Consider the following 19,118-nt stretch of genomic DNA (forward strand, 5'->3'; position numbering starts at 1 on the left):
TTGTGTGTGTGTGTGTGTGTGTGTATATATATATTATATACACATTATAGGTTAACATATGTATGTGTATATATCTTATATATTGGCATATATATATATATTACACACATCTTATAGCTTAGCATATATCTATCTCTTATCTTAGCATATATGTGTGTGTGTGTGTATTTATATATATGTATATATTATAGCTTGGCATATGTATGCGTATATAGCTTATATCTTAGCATATGTGTGTGTGTGTGTGTGTGTATATATATATATATATTGAATATATCTTAGCATATATATATATATATGTATCTTATATCTTAGCGCATATATATATATATATATATATACACATACATACAGTATATAGCTCAATACATTCTCAAATAAACCCGGGGGGGGGGGGGGGGGGGGGGGGGGGGAGGATGGTGTGGGACTGGCTGTTGCTCCTCTTCTGCTTGCAACTGCCCATTCCTGCCCTTGTGAGACACAGGACTATCTCTTGCATTCCGCAGTGGGAAATTAATGCCGTTTGAGACCACTTGAACTGCCCTGGCTCAGTGCTATGGGATTCTGAGATTTGTCGTTTTGTGAGACCTTTTGCCTTCCCTGTCTGAAAGCTCTGGTGCCACAATCAACTACTATTCCCAGAAGTCCATAGAATTGAGGCAGGGCAGTTAAAAGTGGGATCAAACCAGATATTTCTGCAGTGCAGAAGGCGCCCTAGTTTGAGATGGTAAAGCTCAGTGTCTTGGCTTAGTGCTTAGAGAATCCTGGGAATTGTAGTTTATTGTGGCACCAGAGTACTCTGGCACAAAAGGCTAAATGTCTGACACAACCAGGATTCCCTAGCACTGAGCCGGGACAGTCAAAGCGGTCTCAAGCTGGATGATTTCTGCAGTGTGTTTTGGACCGAAGAGTGCGTGGCTAGGAGCATGCTGATATGTTGAGAAATGTTTGCTTTTCTGATTTTATTTCCTTTCTTTTGGTTTTAGAAGTGGCACATCTGAAGGAGAAGCAGTTGAATCTCCCTTTGCAGCCATTGTTTCTCTGTTGCTTTGACTCATTTATCTTCCTTTCATCCTAAACTTGACTTTTGGAAACTCAACTTTTAATGTGTGTAATGTTAAACTGAACAAGAGGAAGATTCCACTCTTTCCTGTCCTTCCTGGAAACCATTTTCGACTGGATGCTGTTAACCTGTTCGTTGTGGAAGTTGGGAGATCTTCATTTTGCTTGATGACTTGTGGCATGCTCTTTGGTTACTCTTCCAAGTAAAATTTCATGCAATATGTCACTGAGTGGATGGGTGCCTGAGAAGAAGACCCTTTAGACCTTGCAACTACTCCTGCCACTGGTCACCATTGATCTGCCACGTTCCATGCTGAGTGTATTGTGTTTTAAAGTGCTCAGGAAGATGCAGAGACGACACAGCAGTATCACTGACAGCCTTCCTCCTGAAAGGTGAGTTAGGAACATCAACTTACAACCGAGAACTACTCAGGACAAGGCTGATGCTACCAATGACTGCGCCAGGCAGCGGATTCTGGGCTTTGTAAAAGTGTAGCAAACAGTTATTTCCTTTTTTATTGTATTACAGAACCAGCAGTGTGGTGAGGTGCCTCTGGAATTTTCTGCCTCAGAGATGAAAATAACTTGGTAGTGTTTGGGTGCTATACTCTGGGACATGGGAAGGCATTGGGCACAGTGTCCTGTTCTGCTCAGGCAGCAGATTGTCTTGGGACAGCCTTATATGCCATTGTAACATGTGATGGAGACAAACAGGAAGGATGGATTGTTCCATTCTTCCTCCAACAACCTACTTTATTTCCATGACAGATGCAGAGGAAGAAAAGGTTGTGGGTTGACAGAGGCGAAAGGGGTCATTTGTCTCTCCTCCATCAATCTCTTTGGTGGAAAGTTTGGTAGAAAGCCCTGCCCAGAGAGCTGCTGTGTCTGTGGATGATGGGAGCTGTCATGCAGTACATCTAGAGGGAGCCAATTTGACAGAAGGCTGGGCTTCAAAGTTTAGTGCTTACACCTTGAATTGGGAGCTAGTGCAGCAATGTTGAAACTAGCATTGCATGTTTGTTACAGTCTGTCCCCATCAAATAAGGTAGTGGTTGAAATTAGGTTTAATTTCCAAGAACATTTCAAGGGTGTGTGCTTAAGTGTTGTCTACACTGACTGGCAGCAGCTCTTTGGGACTCAAGATAGGGTCATCTCCAGCTCTGTTTGGCAGTGTACCTGGGACATTCTGCATGTAAAATGTGTGCTCTACCACTGAACTATGAGCCTTTCTGAAGCTGTAGAATAAACTTCCCACCCCAAACACCGGCTCAGTTTGACCTTCCGGTTCTACACATTAGTTCATCTGTTTTATTAGCGTTCTTCTTTGCCCAGCTTTGTAATGGCTTGATTGACAGTGTTTTAGTTTTTTTCTCCTGCAGTGTCGTGAGCGCAAGAAAGGCAGTTAATAAATGACATTTTAATCAATAAATTAATCAATCCAATTTGGTAGTGAGTAATGTATGGAAAACCTTCACCACTAGGTATTGAAGATAATCTAAAGATGCTCTGCTGAAGGATACTGTACTGCTGCCACACAAGAAGTATGTGTATGCTTTTATTGTTAAAACAAGCACCTACTAAGCTTTTCTTTGCTGCCTGTCTTGGAAGCATTACTCTGCACTCTAGAGGTAGTATAGGGTTGTGATCTCAGTCTCTGCCAGGTACCTTGAATGCTTTGTACATGTTTCATATGTTCTCAGGGATGAGAGGTCTCTGTGGCTTTAGTCCTAAACCCTAGGAGATTCTATTAGAAATGTGTGTCCCATTAATTTGGGACCGTAGAGCCACACTGCAAAGTATTGTGTACTTTCTATTCCCTGTCTGGTATTTGTGTGAGCCTGGCCTTTGGGAGTAGCTGTAAAAATCTCTGTTGAGACTCTGTGGGACAAGGAGAGATGTCTGGTGAGAATTTGCTTATATTGGGCAATGTCTGGAGAGAAGAACTGGGAACAAAGGTGTAGTTGGTGAGACTGGTGGACTTGCTGCAAAAAGCCAAGCTGGCTTCTCGAATCCACAGACCAGTTCTAAACTTGGAGAACTCCACTGTGGGAGCAAGGTCAGAAGAGAATGAGTAGTGCCTTCAGACTGTTGTTGTTGTTTGCTTTCAAGCTGTTTCCTTTTGATGGGAGAGAAGTGGCTTAAAATGAAAGAAATTATAAATAAATGTCATCAGGTTCCCAGCTGAAATACCTAGTGGAATTTTTCTACTTGGCACATTTGGTGGAAAACAGGCTTCAGTTCCCCATGTGGTGAAGTGAGCTGGGAGACCAAAGCACTCCAGGTGGTGCTTCCAGGACCTCCTGGAAGGTCCCTGCTATTTCTTGTTACTGATCGGTGATAGCAGGGAGACCCTTCCCTATACAAGAGTGGATAGGGGAATATGGATCCTTGGCAAGCCAGATCTGGGGCCTTGGTGAGCTGGCTTAGGCCAGCAAACTGGAGGTTCCCTCCCCTGAAGTACATAAACTGACTAGGTAAATAAGGAGGGGAGGATAGATGCTTTCATGTCATTGATTGATTTCTTTCTCCATTCTTGTACATGGCAGAAGCCGGAGTCAAACTATCACCTCTGAGACAAGTGTGGATGAAAGTGGGGTCTTTGAAGGCCTCAAGACAGAGCCATCTCCTCCTCAGCAGCTTTTCTCAGGACTGGGAGGCATCCCATCCGGAACGATCACAGCCACCCCTTTCCAATCCAGTTTGGTCTTGGGGTCGACGGCAGGAGGTGGGGAGGTGTTCATTCAGATGCCTGCTCCACGGGAGGAAGGGACCAGCCGTACGGAAGGAGGTCCTTACCACCACCGCCAGCAGCCCCAGCACTACCATCACAGTCACCAGCGAGGGTCCTCCCTGCTGCACATGGCCGGTGGTGACCGCCATGGACATACTGAGGAAGGCTTCGAGGAACAGCCTGGGACACCAGCCCCTGCCCTTTCAGAGCTAAAAGCTGTCATCTCTTGGTTGCAGAAGGGGCTTCCTTTCATCATGATTCTCTTGGCTAAAGTTTGTTTCCAGCACAAGCTTGGTAAGCCCCTTAATTTAAGAATGTAGGGGACCTTGAGGGATCGAAAGAAAGCCCCATCCAACCTTGCACATTGGCTCCAACCTCGTTCTGGCAGGGTTGTTACCACAAAAAAAAAAAACACTTGAAGCCAACTGGAAAAAAAGGTATCCTATTCCTTTGCCGAAATTTAAGGTCATTCACATCTATAAAACATGTAGAAGGTGGTACTGTATGAAATGGTACAAAAACAGTAAGAAACATTTGCAGCAGAGAAAAAGTAGAAGAGATAATTTTAAAAAAATATTCTGCCAAGCACGTTAAATGTATTTATTTAATTTATATCCTGCCTTTCTCCCATTACAGGATTTGAAGCAGCTCGCAAGTCAAAAGAGTAGCCTATATAAAAGTTTAAAATGCAGTCAAAAGAGTAGCCCTTATAAAAGTTTAAAAAAACAACAACAAATGAACAATCAGATTAAAAGACATTAATGTAAAATAGTTTTTAAAAGGCCATTAAAATATCATCATCATGAGAAAAATACAATACAAATGTAACAAACGGCCATTAAAAGCCTTTCTACAACAGAGAGTAAACACTCCCAAGGCTCGAGTGAACGGATAAGTCTTTTATGGTGCCTAGGTTTGGTGAAGTGCTATGTACATGGCTTACAAGTTTTTCTCTACTTGTTTCTAGGAATTGCTCTGTGTATTGGCATGGCCAGCACATTTGCATATGCAAACTCAACTCTCCGAGAACAAGTCTCCTTGAAGGTGAGTGAAGGGCCGGGATTCTTAAAGCCTGGCTCATGAATGGATAGGGCTCACGGAGATCTCAAGACCTTGGGGAGAAATGTAGGCAAAAAGGCGAAGAGGAGTTATTTTTCTATGACAGGATTAAAACCAAAAGGCAGGTCTTCCTAGAATTTGGAAAACCAGTAGTGTCAGGATTGACTGAGTATTGCTGCTAATATTTTTGCATTGTTTATTTAGACATTTAAACTTTAGTGTTGATTTTTGTATCAGTGGAAGAGAATAGGTTACTGTCCTGAGATGCTTAGAATCTGCAGTTTGAAACATGGAGGAAAGTAGAGGCAGGAGTAAACAGGGTCAGCAAATTAGATTTCTTTCTACCTTCCTTTTTAAAAAGCAAGTTACTAGTTCTTGTGACTACAAAGCTTTAAAGTCCCAGGATTCATGTGTTGGTTTTCTTTTCTTTCGCAGGAAAAGAGGTCAGTGCTGGTGGTGTTCTGGATCCTGGTCTTCCTCGCTGGGAACACCCTATACTTGCTGTATACTTTCAGCTCCCAACAATTGTACAACAGGTGAACAAACAGTTTTTGTTCTAGAAGTGGGTGGTGGAACAGGCAACTCCTATCAGAAGAACTGAGAAGGGCTAAAGGAGGTTGAAATCTTGTGTGGAGGTGGCAGGTAGTGGTGGCTTCCTCTGCTGGAGAAAGGTCATTATGCTGTAAAAGGACCTGTTGGAGCACCGTTGGCCAATTTTGGGTTTTACTCCTTACATTTTCATTTCCATCTTTTACTGGGAATGACCCATATTCACTTAGGAGCTATTCTATTTTCCTTCAGTTCCCTGACTGACTTGTTTGTGGGTTCACTTTTGCTTTTTTTTTTCATTTTCATCAGTTGAGTGTTCAATCTCTCATTTTTGCTTTTTTGCCTTTGTTTTTTGTTTTTAGGATTTAATTTTATCCGTTGTGCTGTGCCCATTTTGTGAGTATTTTTATTTCCGTTCCTCAGTCCTTCTCTGTTTCAGCTTGATTACCCACTAACACAAACATGGACAAATATCCTACAAGGGCTTCATACTGTGCTATAGCCAACACATTCAAATTTGGTGGTTGGAAATAAGGCTTTTGGTAACAGCTCCCAACATACCAGCTGCCTTCCTAGCATCTGAAAGTGACAAAATATGGAGGACAGAGTATATGAACCTGATTTTGCCCAGGCTTGGATCTATCATGATAAGCATTTATGAAGACATCCCAGTATAGCTATTGGTTGTGTTCATTGTCATGATTAATCATGGTTTCTGTTAACCATGGTTTGTTGATTCAGCCATGAATTGTATGGCAGGCAGGCATAGTTTGTCTTCCTTGTTTCTGATTTGTTTCTCTCCAGATCCCTTTGTCAGCTTCTGTTTCAGAGTCAGCAAATGTGGAGGGGGGACACAACTGCAGGTTCTGACATCATGACAACCTATGGTTCAACAAACCAGAGTTCATAAGCCATCAATATGCAATGAACTCAGAGTGTGGCTTGTAGCTGGTTAACAAACTGGCTTGTTAGTGGATTCATGTTGACATTCACAGCAAATGAATAGAATCTTTATTATGGTCATAGACCAACACACACAGTAAACAGGTTTCAACAGACCATACTGTCACTGTCATTAGGTGTCTGATTTATTTTATGAAACAAAGCACTTATAAAACTAGGTTATTTTTCCCTATGAGGGAAAAATGGGGAAAAAACATTTCTGACATTTTTTCATCCTCTTATCAGCAATTTTTCTTGTCTGGATTATTGGTTGTCACCTGCTTTGAACCCAGGTGCCCTGTTCCTAGGTGACATAGTGAACAGCTGTTGATACTTTGCACTACCAGACATTTATCAGTACTGTTTACCAATGGATACATAGATCCTGGGGTTAATCTTGAACAACTTTTCTCACAAGGATTATTGAGAGCCTATGGTTGTTCTTGTACTCCTTAGTTCATTTTTCACAGAGGGAGTTGCAAGGGGTTAGGCAATCATTATCTGGCTTCAATGTGCCAATTAATAATGTTCAATCATACTGTCTTGTATTCCTCAGCCTCATATTCCTGAAACCCAACCTGGAGAAGCTGGATTTCTTTGATCTGATGTGGATTGTGGGGATCTCCGACTTCGTACTCAAATACCTCACCATAGCCCTGAAGTGCTTCATTGTCGCCTTGCCAAAAATCATATTGGCTGTTAAATCAAAGGTAAAAGAGTTCATATTTCACTCTGGTGGTAATGAAATTCCCTTCTTTTAGGAAACATATGGGGTACCTGTGTTAGCCGTTCAGCAAAATGCAACAAAATACACAAAAAGTGATGCCTTTATTGGCCAAATAAAATGCACAAAATATATCATGCAAACTTTAGAAGCTCCACTGGCTTCTTCATCAGGCAAAAGATGTTTTAAAATCATACAGGAGAGCTCATTGGAGGAATAATGGGATATAAACATAACAAATAAAATAAGGGAAGCCATAAGATAACTGTTTCACTGACTTTGGTGGAGTATGTGAAAGCTATCTCTGATAATAACCTGAGTTCTGATTCCAGTCTAGTCCTTAGTTGCTCCCATCTTTCATAGCGGCAGTCTGGTTCCCAGTGGCTTCCTAATTTTAAGTTTCCTTGTTCAGCTGAGAAGTAATTTCTGGCTAAAGCAGTGAATTATTGTTTACACAAACCATGGCTACATAGGTTCACATTTGCCAGTTAAATTTTGGGAACACAAATTTTGTGTTTTGTTGCTTGTTTGTTCTCCTTATTTTTTCTCCTTTCCATTTGTGCCAAAGCACTTTTGTGATGAAGACTGATGTAGAGTTTCTCTGTGTCTGATGTCCATATTTCACACCATGACCTTACTTTGTTTGATGGACCTTGGGATTCTGGTAAAAGTAGAGAAGACCATATAGTCAATAGCATCTTCCTGTTTCTGGAGCTAAATGAACCAACAGGCTTTACCACCATGTTTCTGCATTAAAATAAGCCATGGTGGTGTTTCTTGAAATCTGGCTTGCACACTATTATTATTCAGTCCAGGCAGAAATTTCAAGCCAGGAACAGAAGCAATTCTAAATGGAGTTTGTGCGGGTAGGTGTGGTTGGAAAGGTTTGTTCCCTTGTATGGGATGCTCAGAAGGCCTATTAATTTATCCCTGGCAGTAGTCCAAGGATTTTTCTCCCCTCTGATGATAATGATGATTATTATTTTATTTGAGGAGATTAATGGGCCGGGTCACAGCATAATCCAGCTTCAGGGAGAAAAAACCAACAACCTGACACGTGAGTGATGCATAGTCAGCCCAAGACAAATTGTAGAGCTGGAAGAGGTTCACAGCCTTTGCTTGCTTGTCTAAGAGCTATCCCAGGTTCTCATTAATCCTTGTCCAAGGGAAGAAAGAGACTGGGGTCTGTATTTGCAACCACACAAGGAGGCTGGTAAGATTGCATCTGTCAGGGGCCCCCTAATGGTTCTCTGTGCAGATGCCTCATTCTGAACAGCCTCTTCTTTATTGGAGCCCTGATCATCTTGAGCCATAATCTTTTTCATTATTTTTTCAAATTATTGCCAGCTTGCAAACAAAACTGTTGGTAGAGGTTCCATGTGCTAACCTCTGGATAGTGGTTTAAAATAGTTTTCTCTACTTGTGTATTTTGCACTGAATTTGACATGGTGGACATCTCAGCTTTCTGTACATAATGAAATCCTTTTTTGGTTTTGGTTTTAAAGAGAACATTTTAGACCACAGCAGTGCTTAGAAATCTGAAAATTCACAAGCAGTGTTTAGTGGACTGCTGTGTACATGACAAGTTTCCTCCGTGGTAGTGCAGATCATCTGTTTCTAATGAAAAGGCTTATCCTCTACTGCTTTTGATTTTTGTGATGAGTTGAGTGCTGCTGGATCCAGCATTGTCTGCTGGATGCAGCATCACTACAATAAACTTTTATATTCAAGACTCACCACACGCAACACTCACCCTAGTGCAGTATCAAACTTTTGGTCTTCCAGATACTTCCAACATGGCCAGTGGTCATGAATTCTGGGATTTGAAGGTCCAACCGTCTGGGTGACTTCAGACTACTGGGAGGTGTAGTCTAGTAATACCTGGAGAGTTGGGTGATTCCTACCCCTGTTGTAGTTGTAATCCAAATTCCTTCTGAGCTTCCCGGTGGGGATAGTTCCTACCTCCTTTCCAACTCCCGAGGGCTTGATGTGGGTTTTGTTCACTCCATGTTTTAAATGAGCCAAGCTTATCTCCTAGTATGTAATTTGGAGTTATCTTTCAGGTTCCATACTTATTACAAAGAAGTGTTTGGCTCAAAAGTGTATACAAAACAGTGTTTTATGAGAAATAGTGTACAAAAAAATGAAATTTAAGGTTCGGTGGAGTGCCATAGAATTTAAATATGATTTTTTCTTACATTAAAAAAAAATTCAAGAAAACTGGGTAGAATGACCTATGAATAAATTCCTGTGAAGCTGACAAGGGCTGGAAGGGGGTTGAGCTCTCTAACCTTAAGGATGAAGGAAAGCATATGAATAAAGTGTTTTGGGAAGCTGTGACCATTTGTAACCTCGCAACCTGTATTTGTGCACCGTGAAACCCACTGGATGATCTGTTTGTGGTCTGTACGTTGTTTCCTGCCAGGGGAAAAATAGAACAGGGCTCCTGTACATTTAACAGTTGTATAGGAGAGGGACTTTCAGCAGGTGTTGCTTGTCCTACACGCTCTTCTGCACAACAGTGAAAAATCTAAGAGCCCTGTTCTAGTTTTCACCTGGTGATTCTATTTCTTACATTAACCTATCTTCCAGGGAAGTGTGTTTATTGTAGTAGAAGTGGCCATAGAATTTTCCTGTGACCAAAAATTTAAAAGAAGAATCCATGAAGGGGGGAAAAGATGAGGGACGAAATGGGAACCAGACAGCTCGCGTTTCCTGAATTTCTATCCAGAGTATTCCTGTTTCCCTCTTTCATCCACCCTCCCCTTTTTTTAAAGCTCCACACCCCTCAAGCTGTCTCTCCTTAGCTGAGTAAATGAGAATCTGCCATTTGCCACATGCATAACAATGGACGCCTCCAGGAGCCACATGGCTCAGGCCGTTTTAATTTACTTTAATTCATTTTTCTATTGAGCCAAATGGTAAGTACTTGTTGTTTGTTTTTAATGGAGGACATTCAACACACTAGAGGTGTAGCCAAGACTCTCCTGAGGATAGGAAGAGCGCAGCTGTTCAGCAGTGCTCCAGCTCTGCTTCTCTGGCATCCTTTGGGCTTTTCAGGTTAAGACAAACAGCAGTTTGGGAGAGGAGAGGTCACTCAGGCAAGATGTCAAGTGTTCTACATGCCACCACTTGACATAGATCACAAGTAAAGAGTAGTTTGCATGCTGCCTGGTCAGTATTCTTAGTTACCAAGTGATGGTAGAGACTGTAAATTGATCAGCATGTAAACGGCACCTAGCATGTTGTTAAACCGTGGGATAAACTGTGCAGCGATGGTCAGCAACTTGAATGGATTTGAAAGGTGACTGGACAGAGGCTATCAGTGGTTCTGGGGCATGATGGTTATATACCCAGAGGCAGTTGCAGGATGGGACACAAGGTTGGGAAGCACTTTTCTAAAGAAAAGGTTGGGCAAAAGGTCGGTTGGCCATACCAACACCGGTCTATTAAAATTGAGAAAGCTGGAGGAGAGAAGGCATGAACATTTGTGTAAAAGGCAGAGAATGTGATCAGAGGTAGCCTGTTCATTCTAGCCTAGAAGAAGAGGTTGTCCATGGTTACTGGTCAAGATGACTGTATATTGCCTCCAGTAGGTAGTATGCCTCTGTGTACCAGTTGCTAAGGGGGAGCGTGCTGTGGTACTCCTATCCTGTTTGTGGGCTTCTGTGTGACTGAAGTCCTGGACTGGAGATGATCTGGGCCTGATCCAGTACAGCTCTCCTTATGTCAGTTAGGTTTGGAGTGTTGCCCTATCAGTACATGTATGGATGTCTGCTGGAGCTGGTTAAGCATATTTCTTTCATACCAATCAAAGGTGTCGTCTTGTCATATACCTTCAAGTTGTTTCTGACTTATGGTGACCCTAAGGCAACCCTATTGTTGGGTTTTCTTGCCAAGATTTGTTGAGAAGGGCTGAGTGGGGATTCGAACCCTGGTCTCCTGGAGTCATTGTCCAACACCCAAACCATTGCACCATGCTAGCTCTCAAAGGTGTCTAGTGGACCATTAAAAACCCATTGTGGTAGAAATATCCGTGAATTGGAATTTCCTTCATCAGATGCATGCACTGCAGTGTTACGCTTGTGAGTAACTCCCTTGTAGCTTTGTCCCGCTAGTCCAGTCTTGGCTGCTCTGACTTGCAGCAATTGTCCAGAGTCTTGTGAAGAACAAGCTGCCCTGAGTTCCAGTTCTGACAGAAAGGTGGGATGCAATCAAATAAGAAAGAAAGAAAGAAAGAAAGAAAGAAAGAAAGGCCGGTCTCATTAGCTGTAGTAGATGTTGAGCAGGAAGACCTGCTCAGGGCTTGCTCCAAAAAGAAGTAGCTTGGTGTGGAGGGAAGCATTACCTCTGCAAGACCTGTGGGTCCTTCCTTGCTTTCACCAGGGATGGAGGTGGGGGGAGAAGGGGAGCTTCAATCAAAATGACTCCCCTTTGCAGTGAATGGAGGTTGCTCCTCTGCCCAGCACCTCCCTGCCAATCTATTAAATTGCCTGCCACTGGGATCTCAGATTGTTGCCATTACAGAAATGCTCCACATTCCCCCCCCCCCCATGATTAAACTGGGAGGGGGGAATTGAGGTCCTTGAGTAAGCGCTAGTATGACCTCACTTGGTATCCCCTGGGATATGAGATCATGTGGATGCCGGAGCTCTCGGTAGGCTTCGATTTGTTCCACGCAAGGACAGCCTGCTGAATGATCTCATCCTAGGGGGACCCAGGGGGAGTGGGCATTGCCTGCTGTTCTCCTCGGGGACCCTGATGGTCTCAGTCCCTATAGTTCTTCCTCGCTTTTTGCTGGCAGCGAGGAAGCAATGTTGGAGAATGCATGCAATTGGCAGTGTAAGTAGAATGCTCCATTTCTGGGTCTACAGGCTGCTCTCTTGAGCAGCACCCCAAACACTAATGAATCGATGTGCATCCTCCAGTGACTAATGGGAAGTGGTGTGAAGATGTCCCCATTTTGTGCTGCCCAACTTAGGCCATTTTTGATGCATTTCCACTCAGTGGTGCCAACATGCATGTGCATTCTACCTGCATATTCAGGTGCAGATCTGCCTTCTGCTCGTAGGCCACCAGTCACGGCACATGAAAACAAGGCCAAGATTCAGTAAGTGGGGTAAAAGGAATGTGCGTAAGGCAAGAAGTCCATCTCATAGGGATGGAAAGTGACAATGACTGTATTTTTCTAGTCATCTTTTCTGCCCCCTGAGTGCAGTCTGCCAGGAGGTAAACACTGAGCAAAATTGCTTTGCAGCTCCCTCAGCAGTTTACTCTGTTAAGGTGAGCTGACTTGTCTGTAAGAGCACATGCACAAAACTTGATCTTTTCTACAAGGAGGCTGCCCCTTCTGCCATCATCCTTCACCTTTGAGGGGCAGGATGATTTTGAACAGAATGTGTACTCTGTTGAAAAACAAAACAGTACCCAGCCATCCTTTTCTCTATTGAAAAATATAATTTAAATACATCACTTCAGCATAGTATAAATATACACCAATGCAGCACAAATTTACTGTAGTAAAATGGTAGCACAAGATGTTTCATCACTACTGCATCAGGCTGCTTAGATTGATGGAACAGAAAATACATTTATTTTATTAAAATTTCTGAAGAAACCCTATATTCCTATGCAAGTAAATGTGCAACAAACTAGGCATTTCATACTTCAATTTTGTGTTGCATATTTACTTGCATAGGAATTTAGGAAAGTTTTCTTCAGAAATTTTATTTAAATAAATATATTTTCTGTTCCATCCATCTAAATAGCCTGATGATTCGTGTACTGATGATGAAATGGTAGCCTTGTGCTACTATTTTACTAATGTAAATTTGTAATGACTACTTCATATACATTTGTCATTTATGAAAGTGTTGGAGTTGGACGACATAAAAATAGGAGTCAATTGAAGGTTTGGCATACCCATTCCACAGCCCTGATCTCAAGGTGACACAGCACAACAGTCCTGTGAAGTAGGTGAGCCTGAGAGTGAGTGCCTGGCCCAAGGTCAGCATCATGGTTCTGTTGGGACTAGACTCTGGCTCTTCCAAGTCCATGTCTCAGGCTCCAGCTATGACACCCCACTGTCTTATATCTTAAAGTCTCCTTTTTGTGTCTTTCAGGGGAAATTTTACCTGGTCATTGAAGAGCTGAGCCAGCTCTTCCGTTCCCTGGTCCCCATCCAGTTATGGTACAAGTACATCATGGGGGATGATCCATCTGGCAGTTATTTCCTTGGAGGGATTCTCCTGATCATGTACAGTCTCTGCAAAGTAAGTTGTTGGCCTGTGGTTCTGTGATGACTTTCCTTACAGTTGGTTTTCCTTGTCAATATCTGTGCTTACCAGGACCTGCATTCAGTCCTCATCATCTCCCATTAAAGGGATCAGGTAGCAAGTGATGGGGCAGGTTTTTTCTGCCTGAGTTCCTAGTGAAAGTAGATAGTATTTGGCTAGATCTTGGGTGGGAGGTGTGTGACCACTTAGATGATGTTGGACATCAACTTCCAGCATCCCTAGCCAGCCATGGTGAAGGATGCTAGGAGTTTCAGTCCAGCAGCGTCTGGAGAGACAGATACTCCCCATGTTTTGGATAGGTGCGCCAATACCCTGATTTGCTATACAGCAGCTTCCTAAGTACCAATGGGTATAAATTGATCCCAGCTTACTCTGGGGTGCCAGTGGGATGCCATTTTTGTTCAGAAGCTAAGCAGCAGCCTTGGTTAGTACTTGGATGGGAGAGTGCCAATGAATCCCAAATGCCGTAGGCTCTATTTCAGAGGAACTGAGAATACCACCTCTGAGTATTCTTTGCTTAAGAAAACCCTATGCTTGCCGCAAGACAACAGGTGACCTGAAGGCGCACACATACACACACATACACATTTTAACAGCCATGCACCAGGCTGAAATTCAATATACAAAGCTTTTCTGCCAGTTTCTGAAAATATAATGACACTTTGGAAGCAATGCAGGATGAGCTTGGCCCATCTGTAAGGAATGTCTACAACTTTTTTTTCCTAGTCTTTTGACATCTGTGGCCGTGTGGGAAGCATCCGGAAGGCTTTGAAGTTCCTCTGCACCCCTCAGGTGGGTAGGCAACTGCTTTGTATTCCTGTGATTAAGATAATTGTCATCATTGGTTCTTGTGGATACATAACGGATTTGCTCACATTAGACTGGTTGGATGGGTTTTGAATGGAGAGGTCCGGCCCAGCCATCATCATCATCTCCCTGGAGCAGGTGATTATTATTATTTTTCTAAAGCAGCCCTTTTCAGACAAGTGTGCTGGACTAAAACTCCCACCCTCCCCAGCCAGCATGACCAGTGCTTTCTGAAAAGAGTTGTTGGCAGTGGGAGCATCTTAACTTGGTGCTAGTTGGTGCTAGGATGAAAAGTGTGGGAGTGATTGACACTGGTGTCCTGCTGGATACATGTGTTAGGAAAAAATCCCTCCAAGATACGTCAGTTGCTAGATTTGCTAGAATACATTTTTCCGCCCTGCACAGGAGCCTGGACCATCTTGGCCTCTGGTCACCCTATTTGGCCAGTGATTTTTTTTCACTGAAGTGCAATAACATTCATCTTGTTTTAATTTAAGCCTTGCGTGGCACTTTGGACTAGAATTCCTGAAGCTGTTTTGCGTCGCCTGCTGTTTTTCCTCCTGATCCTTCCCTCAAAACCTCAATTTTTCCCCTTTTGTCTTAAGATGGGGTGGGGAGAACCTTTGGTCCTATGGCAGTTTTAGCATGTAGCTCCCATCGCTTTCACCAAATGGGGACAGTATTCAAGGATTGTGGAAGCTGTAGTTCAAAGCTTCTGGAGAACCAAAGGCTTCCCACCTCTGCTTTAAAGAATGTAAAAAGGGCCATGGGCTAGAATTAGACCAAAGGACTCTTGAGTCTAGCATCCTATTTACCACAGTGGCCAAGCTAGTGTTTTCTGTAAAGTCCACCAGCAGCACCCAATGGTAGTAGCCTACTTCCTACTGTTATTCTCCATCTGCCTTTGCACCCAAGGGTGATACTTAGGTGTCAGGATTGGTTGCTTTAGTATTTGTCCATTTCTTTTGTCTCCTTTTAATACTGTCATAAGTTGCTGGTCATTGTCACCATTTCTGCCAGGGCATTCCATAGCCTTTAACAATGTGCTTTCCCTGTAACAGAGTTATGGCGTCCGTGCAACTAACCAACAGTGCAGTGAGGCTGGTGACATCTGTGCCATCTGCCAGGCGGAGTTCAGAGAACCTCTGATCCTCTTATGCCAGGTTCTTTTTTCCTCCTTTTTCTCTCTTTGAATGCGGTGCCACAGGGCAGCCTGTCAAGTGGGTGCTCTGTTAACTGAGCATGCTCAGTCAGTAATGGACATCAGGGGCAGGGAGTGCAAAGCACACTGGTAGAGCATGAATGTTGCTGGTAGACAGTCCCAGAACTGATGCATGACATTGCCACTTAACAGACTGGTGACCTCTCGTGGGCATCCTTCTTCCCCCCTCCCCCCCCAGCATTTGGGAATCACCTTTTAAATTTCCCACAGTGCCCTGGAATAGTACTAGATCAGGGCCATTATGGGATAGAGGCGAGAATTTTGATTGGTACGGAGGGGAAGGGTTAACCCTCTTTCACAATTTGTTGTTGTGTGCCTTCAAGTCATTTCTGACTTATGGCGACCCCAAATCAAACTTATCATGGGTTTTCCTTGGCAAGATTTCTTCAGAGGAGGTTGGCCACTGACTTCCCCTGAGGCTGAGAGCATGTGACTTGCCCAGTGTCACTCAGTGGGTTTACATGGCCAAGGTGGGAATCGGACCCTGGTCTCCAGAATCGTAGGCAACACTTAAACCACTATGCCACCTGGCTTTCTTTCCCAATACCAGTTCTCTAATCTGCTTCAGCCCTTCCCAAGCTGTTTCTACATTCTAAAAAAAACCCCTTCAGGCTGTGATCTCTCACATCACTTTCTAGTTTGCTCCTTTCACACAAACTATTCTAAATAAAGTCTGTCAGTTAGTCTCCATGCAGGTGTCCTGGTGAATGCCTTAAACTAGAGCTTCATCTTTGTTTATTCCTCTGTAGACCTGCATATAATTTGTGTTTTCTCAGTCACAGTACCTGAGTACAGAATTTAGCATATAGTATAGAAAGCAAGGTATTTGTAATTTAGGTCAGGCATTAGTACTTGGCACACTTGAGCACTGTTGTCTGTCCTGGGGCCTTAGCAATAGAGAGCTATACACCAACCCCTCCCTTTGGGACGCTTGGGTTCCAGGCTGGACCTTGGCCTTGTTTTTATAAATGTGTTTTTGTAGGTGTGGATTCATACTGCATTTTCTCTTTTGTCTGTACAGCACATCTTTTGTGAAGAATGCCTCTGCCTTTGGTTTGACCGGGAAAAGACATGCCCACTGTGCCGTTCTGTGGCTGTAGAAACTCTGCGATGCTGGAAAGATGGTACCACCTCTGCTCATTTCCAGGTCTATTGACTTCTAGGCTTTGCTAGGATATAGGATAAATCTAAAGAGACATGTTGTTTGGGGAGTGAGGAGGTGGAAAGAAGTGAAGTGTTTGCCTACATACTTGCTAGAAGTCAGTATGGCTTCCCTTCTCCCTCACATTATGAATTCATTGAACCTGCCATCACAAGATGTGTCAAAGACCTTTAGCTTAGATGGCTTTAGAAGGGAGAGGACTGATCTCACAATCAGTGGATAGTGGTAATGATGGCTAAAGGGAACTGCCCTATCAAGAGTGTGGAGTTACTTTTCAGAGTGCAACATCCAGAGTCCTCCAGCCATAGAATCATAGAGTTGGAAGGGACCACAAGGGCCATCCAGTTCAACCCCCTGCCCATGTTGTCAGAGGGTTCTAGAAACTGTAATCCAGAAATGTGACTCTGCCACTGAATATATGAATTGCTACAGAGCACAGAAGTAGCATTTACACTCTGCTGGTGTGGATCCCTGAAGCAAGCATTTATTTGGCCACTTTTGGAAATAGGATGGATTAAATAGACCTTGGGCTTGATCTAACCAGGGCTTTTTGTATCTCAAGAGAAACCTGTTTGCTGTTGCATGTGCCCATGTGAGTCTTTCAATGAGTTGGTAAAAAGTTGCTCACAAACTGATAGCTGGCCCCTGTCTTAGTGGTGCTTGTGTTGTCATTGTATTAAATGTTATGCCATCATCTGAGAAGACAGTATTGTATTTCCACCTTACTCAATTTTAAACTTGTATTTGAATCAGAATTGATATAACATTGAGTTCCCAGGGTTGCTCCAACCTCTAATTCATGCTTGACGCTCACCCGTTTGAATGGGAAGACCAGTGTAGTGTATTGGACTGGTGCCATGGAACCTACTGTGTGACATTGGGGCAGTCATTCTGCTGTAGCCTGTCCTACCTCATAGAGGATAATGTGAGGAGAGCCATGTATGCCACTTTTGAGCTCACTGGAGGAGAGATCGGGTATAAATATAACAAATAAATAAAATGATACAAGCTCCCTCTATGCGAATTTCACAGCACAAAACCTAACTTTGGATCTTTGAACTTTGTGACTGTGTGTTGTCCTCCACCCACCATCTTGCCACTTCCTTCTCCTATCCAAATGTTATGTTGGCCATGTTCAAATGATTGTCCAAGACTGCTGGCATGCTGTTGCCCTGTTTTCCTCCAATCACATGCTAGCTTCAGTGTGAAGGTTCTGCCATATACTAAGTCAGAGTTCCTTGTTACGTCCTGGTTTATTTTATTGGTATGTTTAGCTGACATAAAGCTAGACATCCCTGTTTTGGATGGCACAGGGAACTCTTGACTTCATACAAACCAGTGTCTTTGTGTTGAAACCTGCAAGAGAGGATTTCTTAACCACAAAACTTGGCCTTATGAAAATTTGAATCATAGTCTAAAAATGTCCATTAGCTATTACAGTTGACCCTCTGTATCCATGGTTATTTTATCCACGGATTCAACCATCCATGGCCTGCAAATATTCAAAAATATAAATTCCAAAAGCAAACTTGCTTTTGCCATTTTATATAAGGGACACCATTTTACTATGTCATTGTATTTAATAGGACTTTGGATTTTGGTATCCGCGTGGGTCCTGGAGCCAAACCCCAGCGAATACCAAGAGCCCACTGTATTTAACTAAAACTATTTCATTCCATCACACCTCCATTCATAGAAACAGAAGAAACGTAATTCTGCAAAAACATTTTAAAATGCTTTAAAATAAAACATGAACATTGTAAACATTTGGACAAAATAAAGAAATTGCATTGGTAACTGCAATTTGTTCTTGGTACAGAAAGAATTGGCTGTGCCTTGGCTGCTCCTATTTTTTGTTGTGGTTGTTTTTCTTTTATTTTGTCTTTTCAAATGTAAATGGCAATAAAGCTTGCTTTAAAGGCTTACTTCCCTTTTCTTCCTTGAAAGAGAAAACATCTGTTCACAATTCAGGGAGGAAGAAAAGTGTTTGGGATGGGTATGAAATAACACTGAGAGAGGAAGAATGTGCAACAGGGGCTGGGGAGAAATTGGCGAACTGCTTTCTTTGTTGCAATGGGCTAAGATGCTATGTTGAATACTGGTTTTATGGAAATGTGACATGATGGTGATGGTGGTATAGGCCTGAAATATATATCCTAAATCAGAGGGGTCCATGTCCACAGATCAGTTTACAGTTATATGAATGGGGTTGTGTGGGTGTATCATACACGACTATGGTCTAATCTGCACTGCGGAAATAATGCAATTTGACAGCAGTTTAACTGCCATGGCTCAATGCTATGGGATTTGTAGTTTTGAGAGATCTTTAGCCTTGTCTATCTTGAGAGCTCTGGTGACAGTGAAAGCGGTGTTCAGCTGCATTATTTCTGCAGTCCAGATTAGACCTGTGATTTACACGAACAGCACTGATTCTTTGCTTGGATGTGCATCCCAGCAATTGGGCACTCTTTTGCATACTGTCTAGCTTTCAGTGAGATGGATGTTGAAATGCATTTAAGACTTTTCATGCAGGTTGTAGTGCACAACCAGTTTACCTAAGTTCA

General features: G+C 42.9%; 1 protein-coding gene across 4 annotated transcripts in view; it reads left to right on the forward strand.

Moving 5' to 3' along the window:
- Window positions 1-18,479, forward strand: part of LOC121917638 (RING finger and transmembrane domain-containing protein 2-like) — a 19,403-nt gene extending 924 nt beyond the window's left edge. For 3 of the 4 annotated variants that reach the window (XM_042443746.1, XM_042443748.1, XM_042443747.1), the window contains exons 2-10: window positions 987-1,455; window positions 3,609-4,087; window positions 4,761-4,837; window positions 5,288-5,388; window positions 6,900-7,053; window positions 13,190-13,339; window positions 14,090-14,155; window positions 15,232-15,333; window positions 16,414-18,479. In XM_042443746.1, coding sequence (XP_042299680.1) covers window positions 1,373-1,455; window positions 3,609-4,087; window positions 4,761-4,837; window positions 5,288-5,388; window positions 6,900-7,053; window positions 13,190-13,339; window positions 14,090-14,155; window positions 15,232-15,333; window positions 16,414-16,548 — 1,347 coding nt within the window. In that variant the 5' untranslated portion in view covers window positions 987-1,372 and the 3' untranslated portion in view covers window positions 16,549-18,479. The remainder of the gene's footprint in view (window positions 1-986; window positions 1,456-3,608; window positions 4,088-4,760; window positions 4,838-5,287; window positions 5,389-6,899; window positions 7,054-13,189; window positions 13,340-14,089; window positions 14,156-15,231; window positions 15,334-16,413) is intronic. The other variant, XM_042443749.1, reaches the window with a different exon arrangement.
- Window positions 18,480-19,118: the final 639 nt, after the last annotated feature.

This window comes from Sceloporus undulatus, unplaced genomic scaffold (genome assembly GCF_019175285.1).
Source record: "Sceloporus undulatus isolate JIND9_A2432 ecotype Alabama unplaced genomic scaffold, SceUnd_v1.1 scaffold_29, whole genome shotgun sequence".
Lineage (NCBI taxonomy): Eukaryota > Metazoa > Chordata > Lepidosauria > Squamata > Phrynosomatidae > Sceloporus > Sceloporus undulatus.